The sequence below is a fragment of the Scyliorhinus torazame genome, chromosome 17, assembly GCF_047496885.1.
Source record: "Scyliorhinus torazame isolate Kashiwa2021f chromosome 17, sScyTor2.1, whole genome shotgun sequence".
Classification (NCBI taxonomy): domain Eukaryota; kingdom Metazoa; phylum Chordata; class Chondrichthyes; order Carcharhiniformes; family Scyliorhinidae; genus Scyliorhinus; species Scyliorhinus torazame.
Genome location: NC_092723.1, coordinates 27,200,382 through 27,223,769, shown reverse-complemented (window position 1 = coordinate 27,223,769; position 23,388 = coordinate 27,200,382). Strand labels below are relative to the sequence as shown.

At 48.6% G+C, this 23,388-nt stretch overlaps 1 protein-coding gene across 1 annotated transcript in view; it reads right to left on the bottom strand.

Moving 5' to 3' along the window:
* Nucleotides 1-23,388, bottom strand: part of LOC140393797 (voltage-gated potassium channel KCNC1-like) — an 80,132-nt gene that overhangs the window by 15,554 nt on the left and 41,190 nt on the right. Inside the window, exons 2-3 of the mRNA XM_072480242.1 lie at nucleotides 7,056-7,980; nucleotides 2,338-2,493 (exon numbers count right to left, since the gene is read on the bottom strand). Of these exons, the coding sequence (XP_072336343.1) occupies nucleotides 2,338-2,493; nucleotides 7,056-7,980 (1,081 nt within the window). The remainder of the gene's footprint in view (nucleotides 1-2,337; nucleotides 2,494-7,055; nucleotides 7,981-23,388) is intronic.

Below are 23,388 nucleotides of genomic sequence, written 5' to 3'. Positions count from 1 at the left end.
TATGTGAGCGTGAGGGTTAGTGTTTGTATGAGTGAGTGAGTGTGTGTGAGTATGTGTGCGGAGCGTTAGTGTTTGTATGAATGAGTGTGTGTGTGAGTATGTGTGCTTGAGGGTTTGCGTTTATACTCTTCCAACTTCTTCCATCGGGCAGGAGATACAGAAGTCTGAGAACACGTACGAACAGACTCAAAAACAGCTTCTTCCCTGCTGTCACCAGACTCCTAAATGACCCTCTAATGGACTGACCTCATTAACACTACACCCTGTATGCTTCATCCGATGCCGGTGCTTATGTAGTTACATTGTATATGTTGTGTTGCCCTATTATGTATTTTCTTTTATTCCCTTTTCTTTTCATGTACTTAATGACCTGTTGAGCGTCTCGCAGAAAAATACTTTTCACTGTGCCTCGGTACACGTGACAATAAACAAATCCAATCCAATCCAATCTAATATGAGTGTGTGTGTGTGTGTGTGCCTATGTGTGCGTGAAGGTTTGTGCTTATGTGAGTGAGTGTGCATGTGTATGTGTGTGTGAGGGTTAGCGTTTGTATGAGTGAGTGTGTGTCAGTATATATGAATGAGGCTTAGTGTTTGTTTGAGTGAGTGTGTGTGTGAGTATGTGTGCGTGAGGGTTAGTGTTTGTATGAGTGAGTGTGTGTGAGTATGTGTGCAGAGGGTGAGTGTTTGTATGAGTGAGGGTGTGTGTGAGCATGTGTGCCTGAGGGTTAGTGTTTACATGAGTGAGTGTGTGTGAGTATGTGTGCGTGAACGTTCGTGTTTATGTGAGTGTGTGTGCGAGTATGTGTGCGTCAAGGTTAGTGTTTGTATGAGTGAGCGTGTGTGTGAACATGTGTGCGTGAACGTCAGTGTTTGTTTATGAGTCAGTGTGTGTGTGAGTGTGTGTGCATGAGGGTTAGTGTTTCTTTGAGTGCGTGTGTGTTTGAGTATGTGTGCGGAGCATTAAGGTTTGTATGAGTGTGTGTTTGAGTTTATGTGTGAGGGTTAGTGTTTATATGAGTGAGTGTGTGTACGAGTATGTGTGCGTGAGAGTTAGTGATTGTATGAGTGAGTGTGTGTGCGAGTATGTGTGCGTGAGGGTTAAGTTTTATATGAGTGTGTGTTTGAGTATGTGTGCGGAAGGTTAGCGTTTGTGTGAGTGAGTGTGTGTGAGTATGTGTGCAAGGGTTAGTGTATGTATGAGCGAGTGTGTGTGAGTATGTGTGAGTATGTGTGCATGAGGGTTCGTGTTTGTATGAGTGAGTGTGTGTGGGAGTATGTGTGCGTGAGTGTTAGTGTTTGTATGAGTGAGTGTGTGTGGGAGTATGTGTGCGTGAGTGTTAGTGTTTGTATGAGTGAGTGTGTGTGGGAGTATGTGTGTGTGAGGGTTCGTGTTTGTATGAGTGAGTGTGTGTGGGAGTATGTGTGCGTGAGTGTTAGTGTTTGTATGAGTGTGGTGTGTGAGTTTGTGTGTGTGAGGGTCAGTGTCTGTATGAGTGAGTGTGTGTGTGAGTATGTGTGTGAGGGCTAGTTTTTGTATGAGTGAGTGTGTGTGAGGGTTATTGTTTATATGAGTGAGCGTGAGTATGTGTGAAGGTTAGTATGTGTAGGACTGAGCGAGTGTGAGTGTGGTAAGGGTGGGGTGGTGCGATTTAATGAAGGTGATGGGGAGCTGGTGAGAGCCTCTTGTTGACTCCCATTGCGATGGCCAACGAGGTACTTAACTGGGCAAGAGGGGGACTGCCCTGTAATTTCCCATCCCCCCACAGACATGGGTGCTGCCAGCCAATCACAGGCTAAGCTGTGCACTGCCTGTCAGTGCCAGTGGGATCAGTGGCAGTTTCTGACATTGCACCCACTCAGGAGCCAGGATCATGGTGGGCCCGAGGCCACAGGCGAGTGATAGCTCGATTAGGGTCCTGGGGTGAACCCTGAGGCACGAGGCTGGCCCTGGTTGCGCCTCCCTGAATGTCAGATTCCCTGATGCCAGGTCCCTTGATCAGGCGCTGAGTGACAATGGAGCACCCCTCACATCTTCCCACTGCCCGGTCACACAGAGAAGCTGACACCATATGCCAGTATGCTGGTCAAGCTGTGCGCAGGGCGAGTCCGCTGCCCACCATTGTGAGCCAGGGAGAGGCCCTGAAGTGGGCATTGAATTATTCTGGAAACTTCAATGGGCCTGCCTGCAATGGATGTACTTCTGGCAGAGATGGGAAGAAGGCAGAGTCACTACCCAGCACCAACTTGCCCAACTAAATGTCCCCTGCCACCCAATGCACCTCGAAGGAGATTATTAATTACCCCTCCTGTTCTGTCCTCCATCGGTGAACTCACCAGGTGTCAGTAAGAAGCAGGCTGACCCTTTCTTGCACCTGTCCCTGGAACTGGAATATTTGTGCATCCTATTCTCATCAGGTGTTAGCGGTTGATTCAGTGCAGCACTCTCCTCATCTGATAAGGCCATGTTCGCTTCACCATTCTGTTTTGAGTCTTGGAATATATACAGAATTTCTGCTCAGTATCTTGTATACATCACTGCAACAATACTTTATCTTTTCCCAGACAAGGCAAGCCACAAATTGAAGCAGGAAAGAACAGTTTACAATGCAATTGCTTCTCAGAAACTGCTGGAGAAATAACAGCAGGTGGAGCCGATTTCACTGCCACACGCGTGCCAGGAGCAGACTGCACTGTCACACGTGTGCCCAGAGCTGGGATCCCTGCCGCACGCATGCCAAGATCCAGATGCACTCTTACACATGCGCCAGGAGCTAAATGCAGTGCCACACATGTGCCAGGAGTCAGGTGCACTGTCACATATGTACCACGAGTCAGGTGCACTGTCACACATGTACCACAAGTCAGTTGTGCTGTCACACATGTACCATGAGTCAGGTGCACTGCCACACATGTACCAGGAGTCAGGTGCACTGTCACATATGTGCCGGGAGTCAGGTGCACTGTCACACATGTACCACGAGTCAGGTGCACTGTCACACATGTACCATGAGTCAGGTGCACTGCCACACGTGCCAGGATCCGAGTTCACAGCCACGCATGTGTCAGGATCCGCGTGCACAGCCACGCATGTGTCAGGATCCGAATGCATAGCCACGCATGTGTCAGGATCCACGTGCACAGCCACGCATGTGTCAGGATCCGCGTGCACAGCCACGCATGTGTCAGGATCCGAATGCACAGCCACGCATGTGTCAGGATCAGTTTGTACAGCCACGCATGTGTCAGTATCCGCGTGCACAGCCACGCATGTGTCAGGATCCACGTGCACAGCCTCGCATGTGTCAGGATCCACGTGCACAGCCACGCATGTGTCAGGATCCGCTTGTACAGCCACGCATGTGTCAGGATCCGACTGCACAGCCATCAGGAAGGACAAGGGTAGCAGACACATGGAAATCCCACCACCTGGAGGTTCCACTCCAAGTCACTCACCATCCTGACTTGGAAATATATCGCCATTCCTTCGCTGTCACTGCGTCAAAATCCTGGAACTCCTTCCCTTACAGCACTCTAGGTTTATGTATACTTCAGGGAAATGCAGTGATTCAAGAAGGCAGCTCACCACCACCTTCTGAAGGGCAATTTGGGATAGGCAATAAATGCTGGCCTAACCAGTGATGCCCACATCCCGTAAATGAATAAAGAAATAATGATTCTAACAGCATAAATGGAGACTATTCTGCCCATTGTGGCTGTGCTACCTCTTGAATGAGTTACCCAAGTAGTCCCAATCTCCTACTCTTGCGCCATCACCCTGCCCATTCACCATCACATTCACTTCTGAAAGTTCCCGCTGAGTCTGCTTCCACTGCCCTTCAAACAGCACATTCCAGATCACAACACACTGTCAATATCAATGTTTTCCACATAGGAACATAGGAATTAGGGGCGGAATTCTCCGCAATCGGCGCGATGTCCGCCGACCGATGCCAAAAACGGCGCAAATCAGTCCGGCATCGCGCCGCCCCAAAGGTGCGGAATCCTCTGTATCTTGAGCGGCCGAGCCCTAACCTTGAGGGGCAAGGCCCGCGCCGGACTGATTTCGGCTCACCAGCTGGCGGGAAAGGCCTTTGGTGCTCCTCAGCTGCCGCGAAACTGACTTTGCCGGGCGGCGCATGCGCGGGAGCGTCAGCGGCTGCTCATGGCATCCCCACGCATGCGCAGTGGAGGGGGTCTCTTCCGCCTCCACCATGGTGGAGACCATGGCGAAGGCGGAAGGAAAAGAGTGCCCCCACAGAACAGGACCGCCCGCGGATCGGTGGGCCCCGATCGCGTGCCAGGCCACCATGGGCGCACCCCCCGGGGGCCAGATCGCCCCACGCCCCTCCCCCCCCACCAGGACCCCAGAGCCCACCCGCGCCACCTTGGACCGCCGGTAAGAGAGGTGGTTTAATCCACGCTGGTGGGACAGGCATTCCAGCAGCGGGACTTCAGCCCATCCGGGCCGGAGAATTGCCGGGGGGGGGGGGGATACCCGCCCCCGCCGAATATCCGGTGCCGGAGAATTCGGCAACCAGCGGGGGCGGGTTTCACGCCAGCCCCCAGCAATTCTCCGACCTGGCGGGGGTTGGGAGAATCCCGCCCTAGATGCACAATTAGGCAATTCAGCCCCTCGAGCTTGCTCCACTATTCAATCAGATCATAGCTGACCTCCTTTTGGTCTCAAATCTACCTCCCTAACTGTTCCCCATTTCCCATTAACCCATTTTTAAACAGAAATAGATTTATCTCCTTCTTGATTTAATGAATCAGACTCCACGCAGCATGAGGCAGAAGTTCTAGAAGTTCACCACCCTTTGCAAGGTGTCAGGATCCTGTCTCACAGCGGATACCTGTGACCTCTTGTTCGAGATTGCTCCACAAGGGGGAACATTTTGTCTACATTTACTTTATCAATCTCTTTTAATATTTTATATACCTCGATCAGATCCCCTCTCATCCTTCTAAACTCCAGAGAGTATAAGCCCAAATTGTTCAATCTCTCCTCATACGTCAACCCCTTCATCCCCGGAATCAATCCGGTGAATCTCCTCTGACCAGCATTCAATGGCACCACATCCTTCCTCAAATAAGGAGACCAAAACTAGACACAATGGACTGGATTCTCCGACCCCCCGCCGGGTCGGAGAATCGACGGGGGCTGGCGTGAATCCAGCGCCTGCCGGTTGCCGAATTCTCCGGCACCGGATATTCAGCGGGGGCGGGAATCGTGCCGTGCCGGTTGGCGGCCCCCCCCCCCCCCCCGGTGATTCTCCGGCCCGGATGGGCGAAGTCCCGCTGCTGGAATGCCTGTCCCGCCGGCGTGGATTAAACCACCTCTCTTACCGGCGGGACAAGGCGGCGCGGGCGGGCTCCGGGGGTCCTGGGGGGGTGCGGGGCGATCTGGCCCCGGGGGGTGCCCCAACGGTGGACTGGCCCGCGATCGGGGCCCACCGATCCGCGGGCGGGCCTGTGCCGTGGGGGCACTCTTTTCCATCCACCTTCGCCACGGTCTCCACCATGGCGGAGGCGGAAGAGACCCCCTCCACTGCGCATGCGCGGGGATGCCGTGAGCGGCCGCTGACGCTCCCATGCATGCGCCGCCTGGCAAAGTCATTTCCGCGCCAGCTGGCGGGGCACCAAAGGCCTTTCCCGCTAGCTGGCGGGGCGGAAATCAGTCTGGCGCGGGCCTGGCCCCTCAAGGATAAGGCTCGGCCACTCAAGATGAGGAGGATTCCGCACCTTTGGGGCGGCGTGATGCCAGACTGATTCCCGCCATTTTTGGCGCCGGTCGGCGGACATCACGCCGATTGCGGAGAATTCCGCCCTTTGTCTCCATTTCGGAGAATAGCGCCCACGGTCTTACCAACCATACAATTGCAACAACACTTCTCTACTCGTATACACCAGTCCATTTGATTTTTTTATTACAGGCTGTACCTGCATACTGACTTTCTGCGATTCATGAACAAAGATACCCAGATCCCCTGCACAGACACATTTTGAACCTGCTTTCCATTTAGATAATAATTTGCCTTTCTATTTTTTTTCAGCCAAAATGGATAACCTCGCACTTATCCACATTAAACTCCGTCTGCCAAATTTTGGCCCATTCTCCGAGCCTACCTATGTCCGTCTGTAAACTCTTTATCTCCTCTTCACTGTCTACTTTCCCACCTATTTTAGTATCATCCACAAATTTTACTCTGCTACACTCTGTCCCAGCTATGTTTCTTTTGGGATTTGTCTTAAATTTGCCTTCCTCTATCACATCTCTCCTTAACCTTCTCTGCTCTAACAATCCCAGCTTTGTCAAACTCTCTGTAAAAACTGAAAATCTTTATCCCTGGAACAATCTGATAAATCTTTGCTGTTTGTTCCTTTCAAAGTATTTCTTGCTTTTCTCTTTTTACTCCCTTAATCTTCTCTTCCTATCTTCATTTCTCATTCTGTCGCTACTCTCCTTCTCTCTTCTGTCTCTATGGGAGGCACCGTGGTTAGACCTGCCGCCTCACAGTGCCAGGGATCTGGGTTGATTCTGTCTTTGTGAGGTTTGCACGTTCTCCCCGTGTCTGCATGGGTTTCCTCCGGGTGCTCCGGTTTCCTCCCACAGTCCAAAGATGTGCAGCTTAGGTGGATTGGCGGTGCTAAATTGCCCATTAGGTGGGGTTATGGGTTTACAGGGTGGGGGAGTGGGCCTAGGTAGGGTGCTCTTTCAGAGGGTCGGAGCAGACTCAATGGGCCGAATGGCCTCCTTCTGCACTGTAGGAATTTTATGGGTCTTTCCTTTCATTTCCTTTGTCTTCTTTTGATTGGTTAAGGGCCTCAGTTTCAGACACCTGTTGGCCTTGTGGCAATGTGACCCTGAGCATTAAATCAGGACCTGGAATGTAACTTTAAAGAGTTTCTGTGCTAACATGACGCTGCGCAGAAGACGCCACATAGCCTCAGCAACTGAATAGGAATGAGAAATACATCTTCTGGAATGACACAAAGACAGGACAGCAACGCTCACACACAAGCTCTGAAATGTAACAGAATTCAGGTCCTACCTGAGTTCTTTCTCTCTTTGATTTCTTCGGCAGTACTTGCATTGCTGTCACCCTGGGTGTTGTTGAGTGGAGAGCTCAGGGCTGACTTGCAATGGCCCGAAGACTTGGCATGTGGCCCACTGGGGATGTGTTTCCTCCGTTTCTTGGGGAGTTTTTGCTTGGCCATTGCCAGGGAATAATACATTCCAAAGTTATTGACAATGACTGGCACAGGCATCGCAATGGTAAGCACACCAGCCAGGGCACACAGTGCTCCCACTAGCATACCTGACCATGTCTGGGGGTACATGTCACCATAACCAAGGGTAGTCATGGTGACGACTGCCCACCAGAAGCCAATGGGGATATTTTTGAAGTGAGTGGGACTCCCACTGTTGGGGTTTTCCCCCAGCCTCTCTGCATAGTAGATCATTGTGGCAAAGATGAGGATTCCCAGAGCGAGGAAGATGATAAGTAAGAGGAACTCATTGGTGCTGGCTCTTAAGGTGTGTCCCAACACCCTCAATCCCACAAAGTGCCGAGTCAGCTTGAAGATCCGTAGAATCCGTACAAACCTGACAACCCGAAGGAAGCCCAGAACATCCCTTGCTGCCTTGGAGGTCAACCCACGAAGTGCCAGTTCCAGGTAGAAGGGCAGAATGGCCACAAAGTCAATGAGATTCAGCATATTCTTAATAAACAGCAGTTTATTGGGGCAGAAGGAAATACGGACCAAGAACTCTAGAGTGAACCACACGACACACACGCCTTCCACATACATGAGCGCAGGTTCTGTCACCACTTCATACACATTCACCAGTTGAGTGCTGTTCCCAACGCCTGTACTTTCCGTCAAGTTAATGATCTTGTTGAATGCTTCGTGTGTCTCAAGGCAAAAGGCGGTGATTGACAGGAGGATGAAAAAGAGGGACACAAAAGCAATAAGCTGCAAAAGAAAAATAATGCGGGTCAGACAAAAGTCAGAATCAGAGCTTCAAATCTGCAATAGCCACTCAGGAATGAGTTACTGCCTGGTGAAAGGAGACCATCTGAAGGTGCGGAAGAAATATACACAGGTTGTGGATACGTTGGCTTTAATAGCTTGCAACCTTTTCTTAAATACTTTTCTCCTGATTGTCAAATGCCGACTATATCAACAACAATAAAATGCATTTATATAGCATCTTTAATCAGCAAAATAGCACACTGTAAACAATTGATAAACCAATCTATCCTTTTTAAGATCCTTGTCAGTGAAATTCTCCCATTTGATCACTCAGGATGTAACTCATAGAACAACACAATCATTGATCATTGCTGCCTAGCTCAACTCGTTCTGTCACTCAACAATTTCTCCTTTAACTTGTCTCACTTCCTGCAAATAAAAGATGCGATTATGGGTACCCACATGGACCCCAGCAATGTCTGTTTTTTTGTGGGGTATGTGGAACATTCCTTTCTCCAGTTTTACTCAGGTTCCCTCCCCACAACTCTTTCTCTGTTACAGCGATGATGGTATTGGCTCCGCTTCATGCTCTCGTCTGGACCTGGAAGAACTTATCGATTTTGCTTCCAATTTCCACTCCTCTCCGACACTTCCTTTCCTTGAACTCACTGTCTCTATTTCTTTCCCTCACCCTGTCAGCATTCCGCAGGGACCATTCCCTCCATGACACCTGGTTCCACTCCTCCAACACCCAACTCCTCATCCCCCTTCGCATGGTACCTCCCCATGCAATCTCCATACAGTCGCAGAATGTGAAAGACCTGCCCCTTTACCTCCTCACCATCCAAAGCCCCAAACACTCGTGAAGCAGCGATTCACTTACACTTCTTTCAATTTAATAATAATAACCTTTATAGTCACAAGTAGGCTTACATTAACACTGCAATGAAGTTACTGTGAAAAGCCCCTAGTCGCCACATTCCGGCGCCTGTTTGGGTACACGGAGGGAGAATGTCCAAATTACCTAACAGCATGGCTTTCAGGACTTGTGGGGGGAAACCGGAGGAAACCCACACAGACACGGGGAGAACGTGCAGACTCCGCACAGACAGTGACCCAAGCCGGGAATCGAACCTGGGACCCTGGCCCTGTGAAGCCATAGTGCTAACCACTATGCTACCGTGCTGCCCATATTTAGTCTACTGCATTCACTGCTCCCAATGAGGTCTTCTCATTGGGCAGCATGGTAGCACAAGTGGATAGCACTGTGGCTTCACAGCGCCAGGGTCCCAGGTTTGATTCCCCGCTGGGTCACTGTCTGTGCGGAGTCTGCACGTTCTCCCCGTGTGTGCGTGGGTTTCCTCCGGGTGCTCTGGTTTCCTCCGACAGTCCAAAGACGTGCAGGTTAGGTGGATTGGCCATGATAAATTGCCCTTAGTGACCAAAAAGGTTAGGAAGGGTTATTGGGTTACGGTGATAGGGTGGAAGTGGCTTAAGTGGGTCGGTGCAGACTCGATGGGCCGAATGGCCTCCTTCTGCGCTGTATGTTCTATGTTTTCTACACCGGGGAGATTAAACACACACTCGGTAATCGCTTTGAGGAACACCTTCACTCAGTCCACAAGCATGATCCAGGCCTTCCTGTTGCTTGCCATTTTAACTCATGCCCTCATTGTGTATTGAGTCTGAAGAGATAGGAGAGGTCTTGAACGAGTACTTTTCTTCTGTATTTACAAATGAGAGGGGCGATATTGTTGGAGAGGACAGTGTGAAACAGATTGGTAAGCTCGAGGAAATACTTGTTAGGAAGGAAGATGTGTTGGGCATTTTGAAAAACTTGAGGATAGACAAGTCCCCCGGGCCTGACGGGATATATCCAAGGATTCTATGGGAAGCAAGAGATGAAATTGCAGAGCCGTTGGCAATGATCTTTTCGTCCTCACTGTCAACAGGGGTGGTACCAGGGGATTGGAGAGTGGCGAATGTCGTGCCCCTGTTCAAAAAAGGAACTAGGGATAACCCTGGGAATTACAGGCCAGTTAGTCTTACTTCGGTGGTAGGCAAAGTAATGGAAAGGGTACTGAAGGATAGGATTTCTGAGCATCTGGAAAGACACTGCTTGATTAGGGATAGTCAGCACGGATTTATGAGGGGTAGGTCTTGCCTTACAAATCTTATTGAATTCTTTGAGGAGGTGACCAAGCATGTGGATGAAGGTAAAGCAGTGGATGTAGTGTACATGGATTTTTGTAAGGCATTTGATAAAGTTCCCCATGGGAGGCTTATGCAGAAAGTAAGGAGGCATGGGATAGTGGGAAATTTGGCCAGTTGGATAACGAACTGGCTAACCGATAGAAGTCAGAGAGTGGTGGTGGATGGCAAATATTCAGCCTGGATCCCAGTTACCAGTGGCGTACCGCAGGGATCAGTTCTGGGTCCACTGCTGTTTGTGATTTTCATTAATGACTTGGATGAGGGAGTTGAAGGATGGGTCAGTAAATTTGCAGACGATACGAAGATTGGTGGAGTTGTGGATAGTAAGGAGGGCTGTTGTCGGCTGCAAAGAGACATAGATAGGATGCAGAGCTGGGCTGAGAAGTGGCAGATGGAGTTTAACCCTGAAAAGTGTGGGGTTGTCCATTTTGGAAGGACAAATATGAATGCGGAATACAGGGTTAACGGTAGAGTTCTTGGCAATGTGGAGGAGCAGAGAGATCTTGGGGTCTATGTTCATACATCTTTGAAAGTTGCCACTCAAGTGGATAGAGCTGTGAAGAAGGCCTATGGTGTGCTCACGTTCATTAACAGAGGGATTGAATTTAAGAGCCGTGAGGTGATGATGCAGCTGTACAAAACTTTGGTAAGGCCACGTTTGGAGTACTGTGTACAGTTCTGGTCGCCTCATTTTAGGAAGGATGTGGAAGCTCTGGAAAAGGTGCAAAGAAGATTTACCAGGATGTTGCCTGGAATGGAGAGTAGGTCTTACGAGGAAAGGTTGAGGGTGCTAGGCCTTTTCTCATTAGAGCGGAGAAGGATGAGGGGCGACTTGATAGAGGTTTATAAGATGATCAGGGGAATAGATAGAGTAGACAGTCAGAGACTTTTTCCCCGGGTGGAACAAACCATTACAAGGGGACATAAATTTAAGGTGAAAGGTGGAAGATATAGGAGGGATATCAGAGGTAGGTTCTTTACCCAGAGAGTAGTGGGGGCATGGAATGCACTGCCTGTGGAAGTAGTTGAGTCGGAAACATTAGGGACCTTCAAGCAGCTATTGGATAGGCACATGGATTACGGTAAAATGATATAGTGTAGATTTATTTGTTCTTAAGGGCAGCACGGTAGCATTGTGGATAGCACAATTGCTTCACAGCTCCATGGTCCCAGGTTCGATTCCGGCTTGGGTCATTGTCTGTGCGGAGTCTGCACATCCTCCCCGTGTCTGCGTGGGTTTCCTCCGGGTGCTCCGGTTTCCTCCCACAGTCCAAAGATGTGCGGGTTAGGTGAAGTGGCCAATGATAAATTGCCCTTAGTGTCCAAATTGCCCTTGGTGTTGGGTGGAGGTGTTGACCTTGGGTAGGGTGCTCTTTCCAAGAGCCGGTACAGACTCAATGGTCCGAATGGCCTCCTTCTGCACTGTAAATTCAATGATAATCTGTGATTAATCTAGGACAAAGGTTCGGCACAACATCATGGGCCGAAGGGCCTGTTCTGTGCTGTATTTTCTATGTTCTATGTTCTCACGCTCACATGTCTCTCCTTGGCGTGCTGCATTGTTAGACTATAAGATGTAGGAGCAGCAGTAAGCCATTCAGCCCATCGTGTCTGCGCCGTGAATCAATGAGTTCATGGCTAATCTGATATGATCATCTTCAACCCCACTTTCCCTGCCTTATCCCCATAACCCTTGATTCCCTTACTAATTAAAAATCTGTCTATCTCAGCCCAGCCTCTACAGCTCTCTGAGGAGAGGAATTCCACAGATTCACTGCCCTCTGAGAGAAGAAATTCCTCTTCATCTCGGTCTTTTTAAAAAATAAATTTAAGACTACCCAATTCATTTTTTTTTCCAATTAAGGGGCAGTTTAGCATGGCCAATCCACCTACTCTGCACATCTTTTGGGTTGTGGGGGCAAAGCCCACGCAGACATGGGGAGAATGTGCAAACTCCACACGGACAGTGACCCAGAGCCGGGATTGAACCTGGGACCTCAGCGCCGTGAGGCAACAGGGCTAACCCACTGCGCTACCGTGCTGCCCTTCATCTGTCTTAAACGGATGACCATCTTACGGACTCTGGTCCTAGATTCTCCCACAAGTGGAAACAACCTCTCAACATCTACCCCGTCCAGTCACCTGAGAACCCTATATAAACTAGATTAGAACTTTTTTATCCACGCAGATGTGAAAATCTGTTGATAGCTTCACCTCCAATATAACATATAATCATAGTCATTAGTTCAAAACAGTAAATATTTCATCTATCGCTACATTCATACTTTTGTGCATATGTGACATAGCATGGTAGCACAGTTGGCAGCACAGTTGGTTCACAGCTCCAGGGTCCCAGGTTCGACTCCCGGCTTGGGTTACTGTCTGTGCGGAGTCTGCATGTTCTCCCCGTGTGTGCGTGGGTTTCCTCCGGATGCTCCGGTTTCCTCCCACAGTCCAAAGATGTGCAGGTTAGGCGGATTGGCCATGATAAATTGCCCTTAGCATTCAAAAAGATTAGGTGGGGTTACGGGGATAGGGTGGAGGCTTAAGTAGGGCAGCTCTTTCCAAGGGCTGGTGCAGACTCGATGGCCGAATAGCCTCCTTCTGCACTGTAAATTCTATGATCCATTCCATACAAAATTAACATACTGCACACTGCCATTAAAGCACTACTGCAGTTAAAATAAATAAAAACAAGTTAAATTTACATGATGTTATTTAGTAAGCCTATGGTACTGGGAACAAAAGACCACCTGAACAGATTTCTCCTAGCAACAGGCATTCTAAAGCATCGGCCCAAAGGGAGACTTTCAAATTGATGATATAAAGAGCTCAGGGATCACCGATCATGCCCGAAGCATTTCTCTTAACTGTGTTGTTAAATAAATCGAGAGCTGTTGTGTTTGCTGTCTACCAGTGATTTTACCTGCAGTGTTGCCAATTCAGGCCAGTTAACCCAGGTTACCATACCAGACTGCCTTGTTGAATATTAAAACACTCTTCCGGACTATGATTTAACATCTCTAAGACATTGTGACTCACTCCAAACCCTTTCAGTTTTCTAATTAAAAACCAACACCAGCTAGCCTTCTTGAAGATAAAGTTGGTATTCTCAATATTGACACAATATAGAATCCCGACCATAGAATCCTGACAGTGCAGAAGGAGGCCATTCAGCCCATCGAATCTGCATTGGCCCGATGAAAGACCATCCTATCTAAGCCCACGCCCCCTTCCCCATCCCAATAACCTCACCTAACCTGCACATTTTTGGACTGTGAGAGGAAACCAGAGCACCCGAAGGAAACCCACGCAGACATGGGGGGAAAGTACAAAGCCCACACAGTCACCCAAGGCCAGAATCGAAGCCAGGTCCCTGGAGCTGTAAGGCAGCAGTGCTAACCACTGTGCCACCCATATATATCCCAATAAGGTCACCTTTCATTCTTTTAAACGCCAATGAGTACAGGCCCAACCTACTCATAAGGAAATTCCTCCATAGCCAGGATCAACCTAGTGAACCTTCTCTGGACTGCTTCCAATGTAAGTATATATTTCCTTAGATAAGGGATAAATCTGCTCACAGTATTCCAGGTGCGATCTAACTAGTGCCTTGTATAGTTTTAGGAAGACTTTCCTATTTGTATAATCCATTCCCTTTGAAATAAAGGCCAACCTTTAATTTGCCTTCCCTATTATCTGCTGAAGTTGCATGCAAACCTTTTGTGATTTATGTCTGAGGACTTTTCAAATCCCTCTGTGCTGCAGCTTTCTGCAGTCTTTCTCCATTTAAACAATGTTCAACTCCTTTATTCTTCCTGCCAAAGGCTGAAATTCTCCGGCCTTTCACATGACGGGATTCTCCGGTCCCACAGGCAGCGCACCGCCTCCCGTGGGTTTCACGGTGGTGCGGGGTAGATTCAATGGGAATTCCCATTGACAGCAATGGGAACAGAGAATCCTACCGTCAGCGAATGGTGCGACCACTCCAGCCACCGAGAAACACAAGGATGGGAGGTTGAAAAATCCCACCCCATAACTTCACATTTTCCCACATTATATTCCACCTGACAAGTTTTAGCCCACTCACTTAACCTGTCTATATCCCTCTGTAGACTCTTTGGGGTGGATTTTCCACATCCCTTGCAGCGGGGGTTCAGAGTCAGTGGGACCGGAGGATTGCTCTGGAGAATATAGCCGGAAACTCCCCCCCTTTGTGTCACCCTCATCACTTGACTTTGCACCTATTTTTGTGTCATCCACAAACTTGGCAACAGTATATTCACTTCCCTTGTCGAAGTCATTAATATATATTGAACATAAATGTGGCCCAGCACTGATCCATGTGGCACTCCACCAGTTGCAGGTTGCCATTCTGAAAATGCCCCTCTTAACTCAACTCTTTCTCTTCTATTAGCTAGCCAACCTCTATCCATGCTAATATACTACCCCCAGTACTATCTTATCTTATTAAGTAGCCTTTTGTTCAGTACCTTATCAAACACTTTTTGGAAATCTAAGTATATTACATCTACTGTTTCCTCTTATTCCATCCTGCTTGTTACCACCTCAAAGAATTCTAATAAATTTCTCAGGCATGATTTCCCCTTCATGGAGCCATGCTAACTCTGCTAGATTATATTATGGGGGGGGGATTCTCCATCCCTCCGCACCCATTTTCGGATGCGCCGCGCCCCCGCCAGCAGGTGGATTCCCTATCCCGGAAGCCAGCCAATGGCTTTTCCCATTGTGGGCACTCGCATACCATTGGGAAATCTGTGGGCATGAGTCCTCTGTCGGCAAAACGGAGAATCTTGGCGATAGAGAACCCAGCCTTATGCATTTCTTTTTTAAAATAAATTTAGAGCACCCAATTATTATTTTATTCCAATTAAGGGACAATTTAGCATGGCCAATCCACCTAACCTGCACATCTTTTGGGTTGCGGGTGAAACCCATGCAGATGGGGGAGAATGTGCAAACTCCAGACGGACAGTGACCAAGGGCCGGGATTCGAACCAATGTCCTCAGCGCCGTAGTCCCAGTGTTGTCCACTGCGCCACCGTGCTGCCCTGCCTCATGCATTTCTAACTGCTCTTCTATTACACCCTTTATGATAGACACTCACATTTTCCCAATGACAGACATTAAGCTAACTGACCTATAGTTAGCAGGGGCGAGATTCCCCGACCCCCCGCCGGGTCGGAGAATCGCCGTGGGCTGGCGTGAATCCCGCCCCCGCCGGTTGCCGAATTCTCCGGCACCAGAGATTCGTCGGGGGCGGGAATCGCGCCGCGCCGGTTGGCGGGCCCCCCCCCCCCCCGCGATTCTCCGGCCCGGATGGGCCAAAGTCCCACTGCTAGAATGCCTGTCCCGCCGGCATGGATTAAACCACCTACCTTACCGGCGGGACAAGGCGGCGCGGGCGGGCTCCGCCGTCCTGGGGGGGCGTGGGGCGATCTGGCCCCGGGGGGGGGTGCCCCCACGGTGGCCTGGCCCACGATCGGAGCCCACCGATCCGCGGGCGGGCCTCTGCCGTGGGGGCACTCTTTTCCTTCCGCCGTCGCCACGGTCTCCACCATGGCGGAGGCGGAAGAGACTCCCTCCACTGCGCATGCGCGGGGATGCCCTGAGCGGCCGCTAACGCTCCCGCGCATGCGCCGCCCGGCAATGTCATTTCCGCGCCAGCTGGCGGGGCACTTTCGCCAGCTGGCGGGGTGGAAATCAGTCCGACGCGGGCCTAGCCCCTCAAGGTTAGGGCTCGGCCCCAAGATGCAGAGGATTCCGCACCTTTGGGGCGGCGCGATGACCGACTGATTTGCGCCGTTTTTGCCGCCGGTCGGCGGACATCGCGCCGATACCGGAGAATTTCACCCCTGTTTTTTTGTCTCCCTTTTTGAATAAGGGTGTTACATTGGCCCAGTACAAACTGGAGATACAGCACCACATCTTTCCATTAGGTTCTGGATTCAAAATTGAGTTCAACAACTTCAGACCATGCAATCTCTGCTCATCTTGAACCCTTTTTTAAATCAAATATTGTTTTCCCAACTCCCCCCCCCCCCTCCCCCCCCTCCCCCCCCTCCCCCCCTCCCATGGGCATCCGTCACTTGTTCTTGAGTACTGCTTTCACAGAGTCCTGTGAAACGCTTGGTCTGCATTTAATGTATTCTGCTATCTGGCCTTTGAGCCACTACATTATTCGTTAACACAATCATTAACATTCCCTTTGTCTTGTGTCCATGACATCCTTGTCAAATCTCTCCTGAGCTCTCACCTACCCCGGGGCTGGTTTAGCACAGTGGGCTAAATAGCTGGCTTTCAATGAAGAATGTCAGCAGCGCGGGTTCAATTCCCGTTCCAGCCTCCCTGAACAGGCGCCGGAATGTGGCGACTAGTGGCTTTTCACAGTAACTTCATTGAAGCCTACTTGTGACAATAAGCGATTATTATTATTTTGCTCCACCTGCTCCACCCCTCTGAAACAGTATGAATTCCATCACTTTTCCACTCTCTTTATTCCTGAAGAAGTTACATGGACTCGAAATGTTAACTCTGTTACTCCCTCCACAGATGCCACCAGACCTGCTGTGTTTTTCCAGGGTATTCTGTTTTTATTTCAGTTTCCAGCATCCACAGTATTTTACTTTTATTACCTTGATCCTCATTCATCAGTTCAGTCAAGACATGTCGTTTGCATTTATAGTTTTATCCTTTGAAGCTTTCTTAAGAGGTATTTTATCAAACACCTCTGTGAGGAAAACAAAAAGTGTCAGCCGAGCTATTTTGAGCTGAAGGTTTTGAAATTCCTCTGGTTGTAGAAGGATAATGTAATCTGTGAGAACAGAGATGGAAACTGTCCAGAAATCCAATCATCGTGCAACATTGACTAGAAATTAAATATTAATGGTGGACATTCTCAAAGGGGCATTGGCTCAAAAACAGGAGAGGACATTTCAGTAAATAGCTGAAGAAAACAAAACACGGAAAGAATAATCTCCTCCGAACATACGAATTAGGAGCAGGAGTAGGCCACTCGGCCCCTCGAGCTTGCTATGCCAATCAATAATCATCTGATTGCAACCTCAACGCTACATTCCTGCCTACCCCCGAAACCTCTCACCCCGCCTTGTTCGTCAAGAATTTCTCTTCCGCCACCTTGAAAATATTCAAAGATTCTACTTCCACGCTTTTTAAAAAGAGTTCCAGAAACTCACAGCCCTCTGAGGAGAAATGATTTCTCATCTCCGTTTTGAATGGGCGACCCCTTATTTTTGAACAGTGACCCCTCGTTCTAGATTCTCCCACAAGAGGAACCATTGGGCTGGATTCTCCACACCACGTCGCCCAAATGGCGGCCGACGCCGGGGCAGAGAATCCATTTCCCCGCATGGGATCGGGACCGGCGCTAGTTCCCCGATTCTCCAGGCCCCGAAAAGCGGCCGTGCCGCATATTGCCTACCTGCGGCCATTTTTAGAGGCCCGCCCCGCCATTCTCCCCCCCTGACCAGCCAAAGTCCCAATGCCATCGATCGAACATGGTCCTGCCGGTCGGGATACGAGCGTGGCGGCTGCGAACTCAGTCCGCGGCCGCCCTGGTCGGGGGCGAGCCTATCGGAGGGGGGTTTTTGGGCGGGTGGACCGGGTCGGTCGTGTGGCCGATTGGGGGCATTATGTTTAAGGTCCAGCTCTGCGGCCTGAGTCCACTATGGAACACGGCTCGGCCACTGGAGGCCGCCGCCATTGCGCATACGCGGCCTCTGACCCGGACGTGTGGGGGCCCGTATCTGGAGCTAGTTTTACAATGGTTCACTGCTAGCCCCCTGCAGTGCTAAGAATATATAGCCCTTTCACGCCAGTATTTCTGGCGTGAAAGTCCACAGTTTTTATGACAGCGTGAGGACATAGACCCAAAAACAGAGAATCCAGCCATCCAGGACCTCAAAGGTAGAATCTCAGGATTGCTACCAGTGCCATGAGCTAGTCAGAGTAGGAATGTCAGGATAGATAGGATGTATGCGTGGCTCAAGAGATGGTACAAGAGGGAGGGATTCAAATTCATGGGGCATTGGAACCGGTTCTGGGGGAGGTGGGACCAGTACAAACCGGACGGTCTTCAACTGGGCAGGACTGGAACCGATGTCCTAGGGGGGGTGTTTGCTAGAGCTGTTGGGGAGAGTTTAAACTAATGTGGCAGGGGGATGGGAACCGATGCAGGAAGTTGGAAGGTAGTAAAACAGGGACAGATACAAAAGGCAGTAAGGGGGAAAGTGTAAGGCAGAGAAGCCATAGTCAAAAATCAAAAAGGGCGACAGTACAAGGTACAGTGACTGAGGGGAGCTCAGTGAATAGGACCAGGAATACTAAAAGGAATAAAACGGGAAGTGAAAGCATTAATGGTAAGCGACGCGGCAGGTTGTTACATGAAGATATGGGTTCAACGACAAGGAAAATTACGAGAAAGGTTAAGAGGAAATATAACTTAGGAGAGGTTACTGATCGAGGTGTTAAGATTCAGAACAAAGGTAAAAAAGCCAATATAAGTGTACTTTACCTGAATGCTCGTAGTATTCGGAATAAGGTAAATGAGCTGATGGCGCAAATCATCGTGAATGACTATGATTTAGTGGCCATTACTAAAACATGGTTAAAGGATGGTCACGACTGGGAGTTAAATATCCGAGGGTATCAAACTATTCGGAAGGACAGCGTGGATGGTAAGGGAGGTGGAGTAGCTCTGTTATTTAAGGATGACATCCGGGCAACAGTAAGGGATGACATTGGTGCTATGGAGGATAAGGTTGAATCCATTTGGGTGGAAATCAGGAATAGTAAGGCGAAAAAGTCACTGACAGAAGTAGTCTATAGGCCACCAAATAGTAACATTATGGTGGGGCAGGCAATAAACAAAGAAATAATGGATGCATGTAGAAATGGTACAGCAGTTATCATGGGGGATTTTAATCTACATGTCGATTAGTTTAACCAGGTTGGTCAAGGCAGCCTTGAGGAGGAGTTTATAGAATGTATCCGCGATAGTTTCCTAGAACAGTATGGAATGGAACCTACGAGGGAACAAGCTGTCCTAGATCTGGTCCTGTGTAATGAGACAGGATTGATTCAGGATCTCATAGTTAGGGATCCTCTCGGAAGGAGCGATCACAATATGGTGGAATTTAAAATACAGATGGAGGGTGAGAAGGTAAAATCAAGCACTAGTGTTTTGTGCTTAAACAAAAGAGATTACAATGGGATGAGAGAAGAACTAGCTAAGGTACACTGGGAGCAAAGACTTTATGGTGAAACAGTTGAGGAACAGTGGAGAAACTTCCAAGCGATTTTTCACAGTGCTCAGCAAAGGTTTATACCAACAAAAAGGAAGGACGGTAGAAAGAGGGAAAATCAACCGTTGATACCTAAGGAAATAAGGGAGAGTATCAAATTGAAGGAAAGAGCATACAAAGCAGCAAAGATTAGTGGGAGACTAGAGGACTGGGAAATCTTTAGGGGGCAACAGAAAGCTACTAAAAAAGCTATAAAGAAGAGTAAGATAGATTATGAGAGTAAACTTGCTCAGAATATAAAAACAGATAGTAAAAGTTTCTACAAATATATAAAACAAAAAAGAGTGGCTACGGTAAATATTGGTCCTTTAGAGGATGAGAAGTGGGATTTAATAATGGGAGATGAGGAAGTGGCGGAGGAACTGAACAGGTTTTTTGGGTCGGTCTTCACAGTGGAAGACACAAATAACATGCCAGTGACTGATGGAAATGAGGCTATGACAGGTGAGGACCTTGAGAGGATTGTTATCACCAAGGAGGTAGTGATGGGCAAGCTAATGGGGGTAAAGGTAGACAAGTCTCCTGGCCCTGATGGAATGCATCCCAGAGTGCTAAAAGAGATGGCTAGGGAAATTGCAAATGCACTAGCGATAATTTACCAAAATTCACTAGACTCTGGGGTGGTCCCGAACGTGACACCACTGTTTAAAAAAGGAGGTAGGCAGAAAGCGGGTAATTATAGGCCAGTGAGTCTAACCTCTGTAGTAGGGAAGATGCTGGAATCTACCATCAAGGAAGAAATAGCGAGGCACCTGGATGGAAATTGTCCCATTGGGCAGACGCAGCATGGGTTCATAAAGGGCAGGTCGTGCCTAACTAATTTAGTGGAATTTTTTGAGGATATTACCAGTGCGGTAGATAACGGGGAGCCAATGGATGTGGTATATCTGGATTTCCAGAAAGCCTTTGACAAGGTGCCACACAAAAGATTGCTGCATAAGATAAAGATGCATGGCATTAAGGGGAAAGTAGTAACATGGATAGAGGATTGTTAATTAATCGAAAGCAAAGAGTGGGGATTAATGGGTGTTTCTCTGGTCGGCAATCAGTAGCTAGTGGTGTCCCTCAGGGATTAGTGTTGGGCCCACAATTGTTCACAATTTACATAGATGATTTGGAGTTGGGGACCAAGGGCAATGTGTCTAAGTTTGCAGACGACACTAAGATGAGTGGTAAAGCAAAAAGTGCAGAGGATACCGGAAGTCTGCAGAGGGATTTGGATAGGCTAAGTGAATGGGCTAGGGTCTGGCAGATGGAATACAATGTTGACAAATATGAGGTTATCCATTTTGGTAGGAATAACAGCAAAAGGGATTATTATTTAAATGATAAAATATTAAAACATGCTGCTGTGCAGAGAGAACTGGGTGTGCTAGTGCATGAGTCGCAAAAAGTTGGTTTACAGGTGCAACAGGTGATTAAGAAGGCAAATGGAATTTTGTCCTTCATTGCTAGAGGGATGGAGTTTAAGACTAGGGAGGTTATGCTGCAATTGTATAAGGTGTTAGTGAGGCCACACCTGGAGTATTGTGTTCAGTTTTGGTCTCCTTACTTGAGAAAGAATGTACTGGCACTGGAGGGTGTGCAGAGGAGATTCACTAGGTTAATCCCAGAGCTGAAGGGGTTGGATTACGAGGAGAGGTTGAGTAGACTGGGACTGTACTCGTTGGAATTTAGAAGGATGAGGGGGGATCTTATAGAAACATATAAAATTATGAAGGGAATAGATAGGATAGATGCGGGCAGGTTGTTTCCACTGGCGGGTGAAAGCAGAACTAGGGGGCATAGCCTCAAAATAAGGGGAAGTAGATTTAGGACTAAGTTTAGGAGGAACTTCTTCACCCAAAGGGTTGTGACTCTATGGAATTCCTTGCCCAGTGAAGCAGTAGAGGCTCCTTCATTAAATGTTTTTAAGATAAAGATAGATAGTTTTTTGAAGAATAAAGGGATTAAGGGTTATGGTGTTCGGGCTGGAAAGTGGAGCTGAGTCCACAAAAGATCAGCCATGATCTCATTGAATGGTGGAGTAGCCTCGAGGGGCCAGATGGCCTACTCCTGCTCCTAGTTCTTATGTTCTTATGTCTCCACATCCACCCTGTCAATATCCGTCAGGATCTTATATTTTAAATTCACTTCGCCTCTTACTCTTCTAAACTCTATGGCTACAAACCTAATCTAACCAACCTTTCCTCGTAAGACAACCCGTCCATTACTGGTATTAGTCCAGTAAACCTTCTGATGCATTTACGTCCTCTCCATCCGATGCATCCTAGGTCTTACCTCATCGCATTGTGATTGCCTTTCCCCCAGATGTAACTGTTGCCCTGCCGTATATACCTGTCCCTTTCCATCACTAGAGTTGATGTGATGGAATTGTGGTCACTGTCACCAAGGTGCTCACCTACCTCCGGGTCTGGCACCTGTCCTGGTTCATTGCCCAGTGCCAAGTCCAGTGTGGCCTCGCCTCTCGTTGGCCTATCTTTATACTGTGTCGGGAAACCCTCCTGCACAAATTGACAAAAACAGACCCATCTAAAGTACTCAAACTGTAGCGTTTCCAGTCAATATTTGGAAAGTTGAGGTCCCCCATAACAACTACCCTGTTGTTTCCGTTCCTATCCAGAATCATCTTTCCGATCCTTTCCTCTACATCTCTGGGGCTTTCGGAGGCCTGTAGAGAACCCCTAACAGGGTGACCTCTCCTTTCCTGTTTCTAACCTCGGCCCATACTACCTCGGTGGACGAGTCCTCATCGAACATCCTTTCTGCCATCGTGGTACTGTCCTTGACTGGCAGTGCCGCCCCTCCCTCTCTTTTGCCACCTTCCCTGAGCTTGCTGAAATATCTAGAGCCCGGCACCTGCAGCAACCATTCCTGTCCCTTCTCTATCCATGTCTCCGAAATGGCCACAACATCGAAGTCCCAGGTACCAACCCATGCCGCAAGTTCACCCACCTTATTCCGGATGCTCCTGGCATTGAAGAAGACACACTTTAAACCACCTTCCTGCCTGCCGGTACACTCTTGCAACTTTGAAACCTTATAGAGGTTTATAAGTTGATCAGGGGAATAGATAGAGTAGGCAATCAGAGACTTTTTCCCCGGGTAGAACAAACCATTACAAGGGGACATAAATTTAAGGTGAATGGTGGAAGATATAGGGGGGATGTCAGAGGAAGCTTTTTTACCTACCTAGTAGTGGGGGCATGGAATGCACTGCCTGTGGAAATAGTTGAGTCGGAAACATTAGGGACCTTAAAGCGGCTATTGGATAGGTACATGGATTACAGTAGAATGATAGGTGTAGATTAATTTGTTCTTAACCTTGAACAAAGGTTCGACACACCATCGTGGGCCGAAGGGCCTGTTCTGTGCTGTATTTTCTACGTTCTATGTTCCTTAACTAAGGAGTCCATATTCCAGATGTGGTCGCACCAATGCCCTGTACAACTGAAGCACAACCGCCCTACTTTTATATTCAAGTCCCCTCACAATAAACAATAACATTCTATTAGCTTCCCTAATTACTTGATGTAGCCGTATTCCAACTGTACCTGCCCTGGGAGTGTTCGATGGGGACAGTGCAGAGGGAGATTTACTCTGTATCTAACTGTCCTCTTATGTTTGATGGGGAGCTTTACACTCTAACCCTGTGCTGTACCTGCTCTGCATGTGTTTGAGGGGGACAGTGTCGGGGAAGCTTTGCATTGACCCTCCTATAACATGGGTCACAATTTTGTGAAGGAATGTTTTGGGGGTACTTTCTCAAATGCTTTCTTAAAAGACATATCAATAACACCCACCGCATTCTCTTTGACCTCTGTTACTTAAAAGAATATTTTTTAGTGTT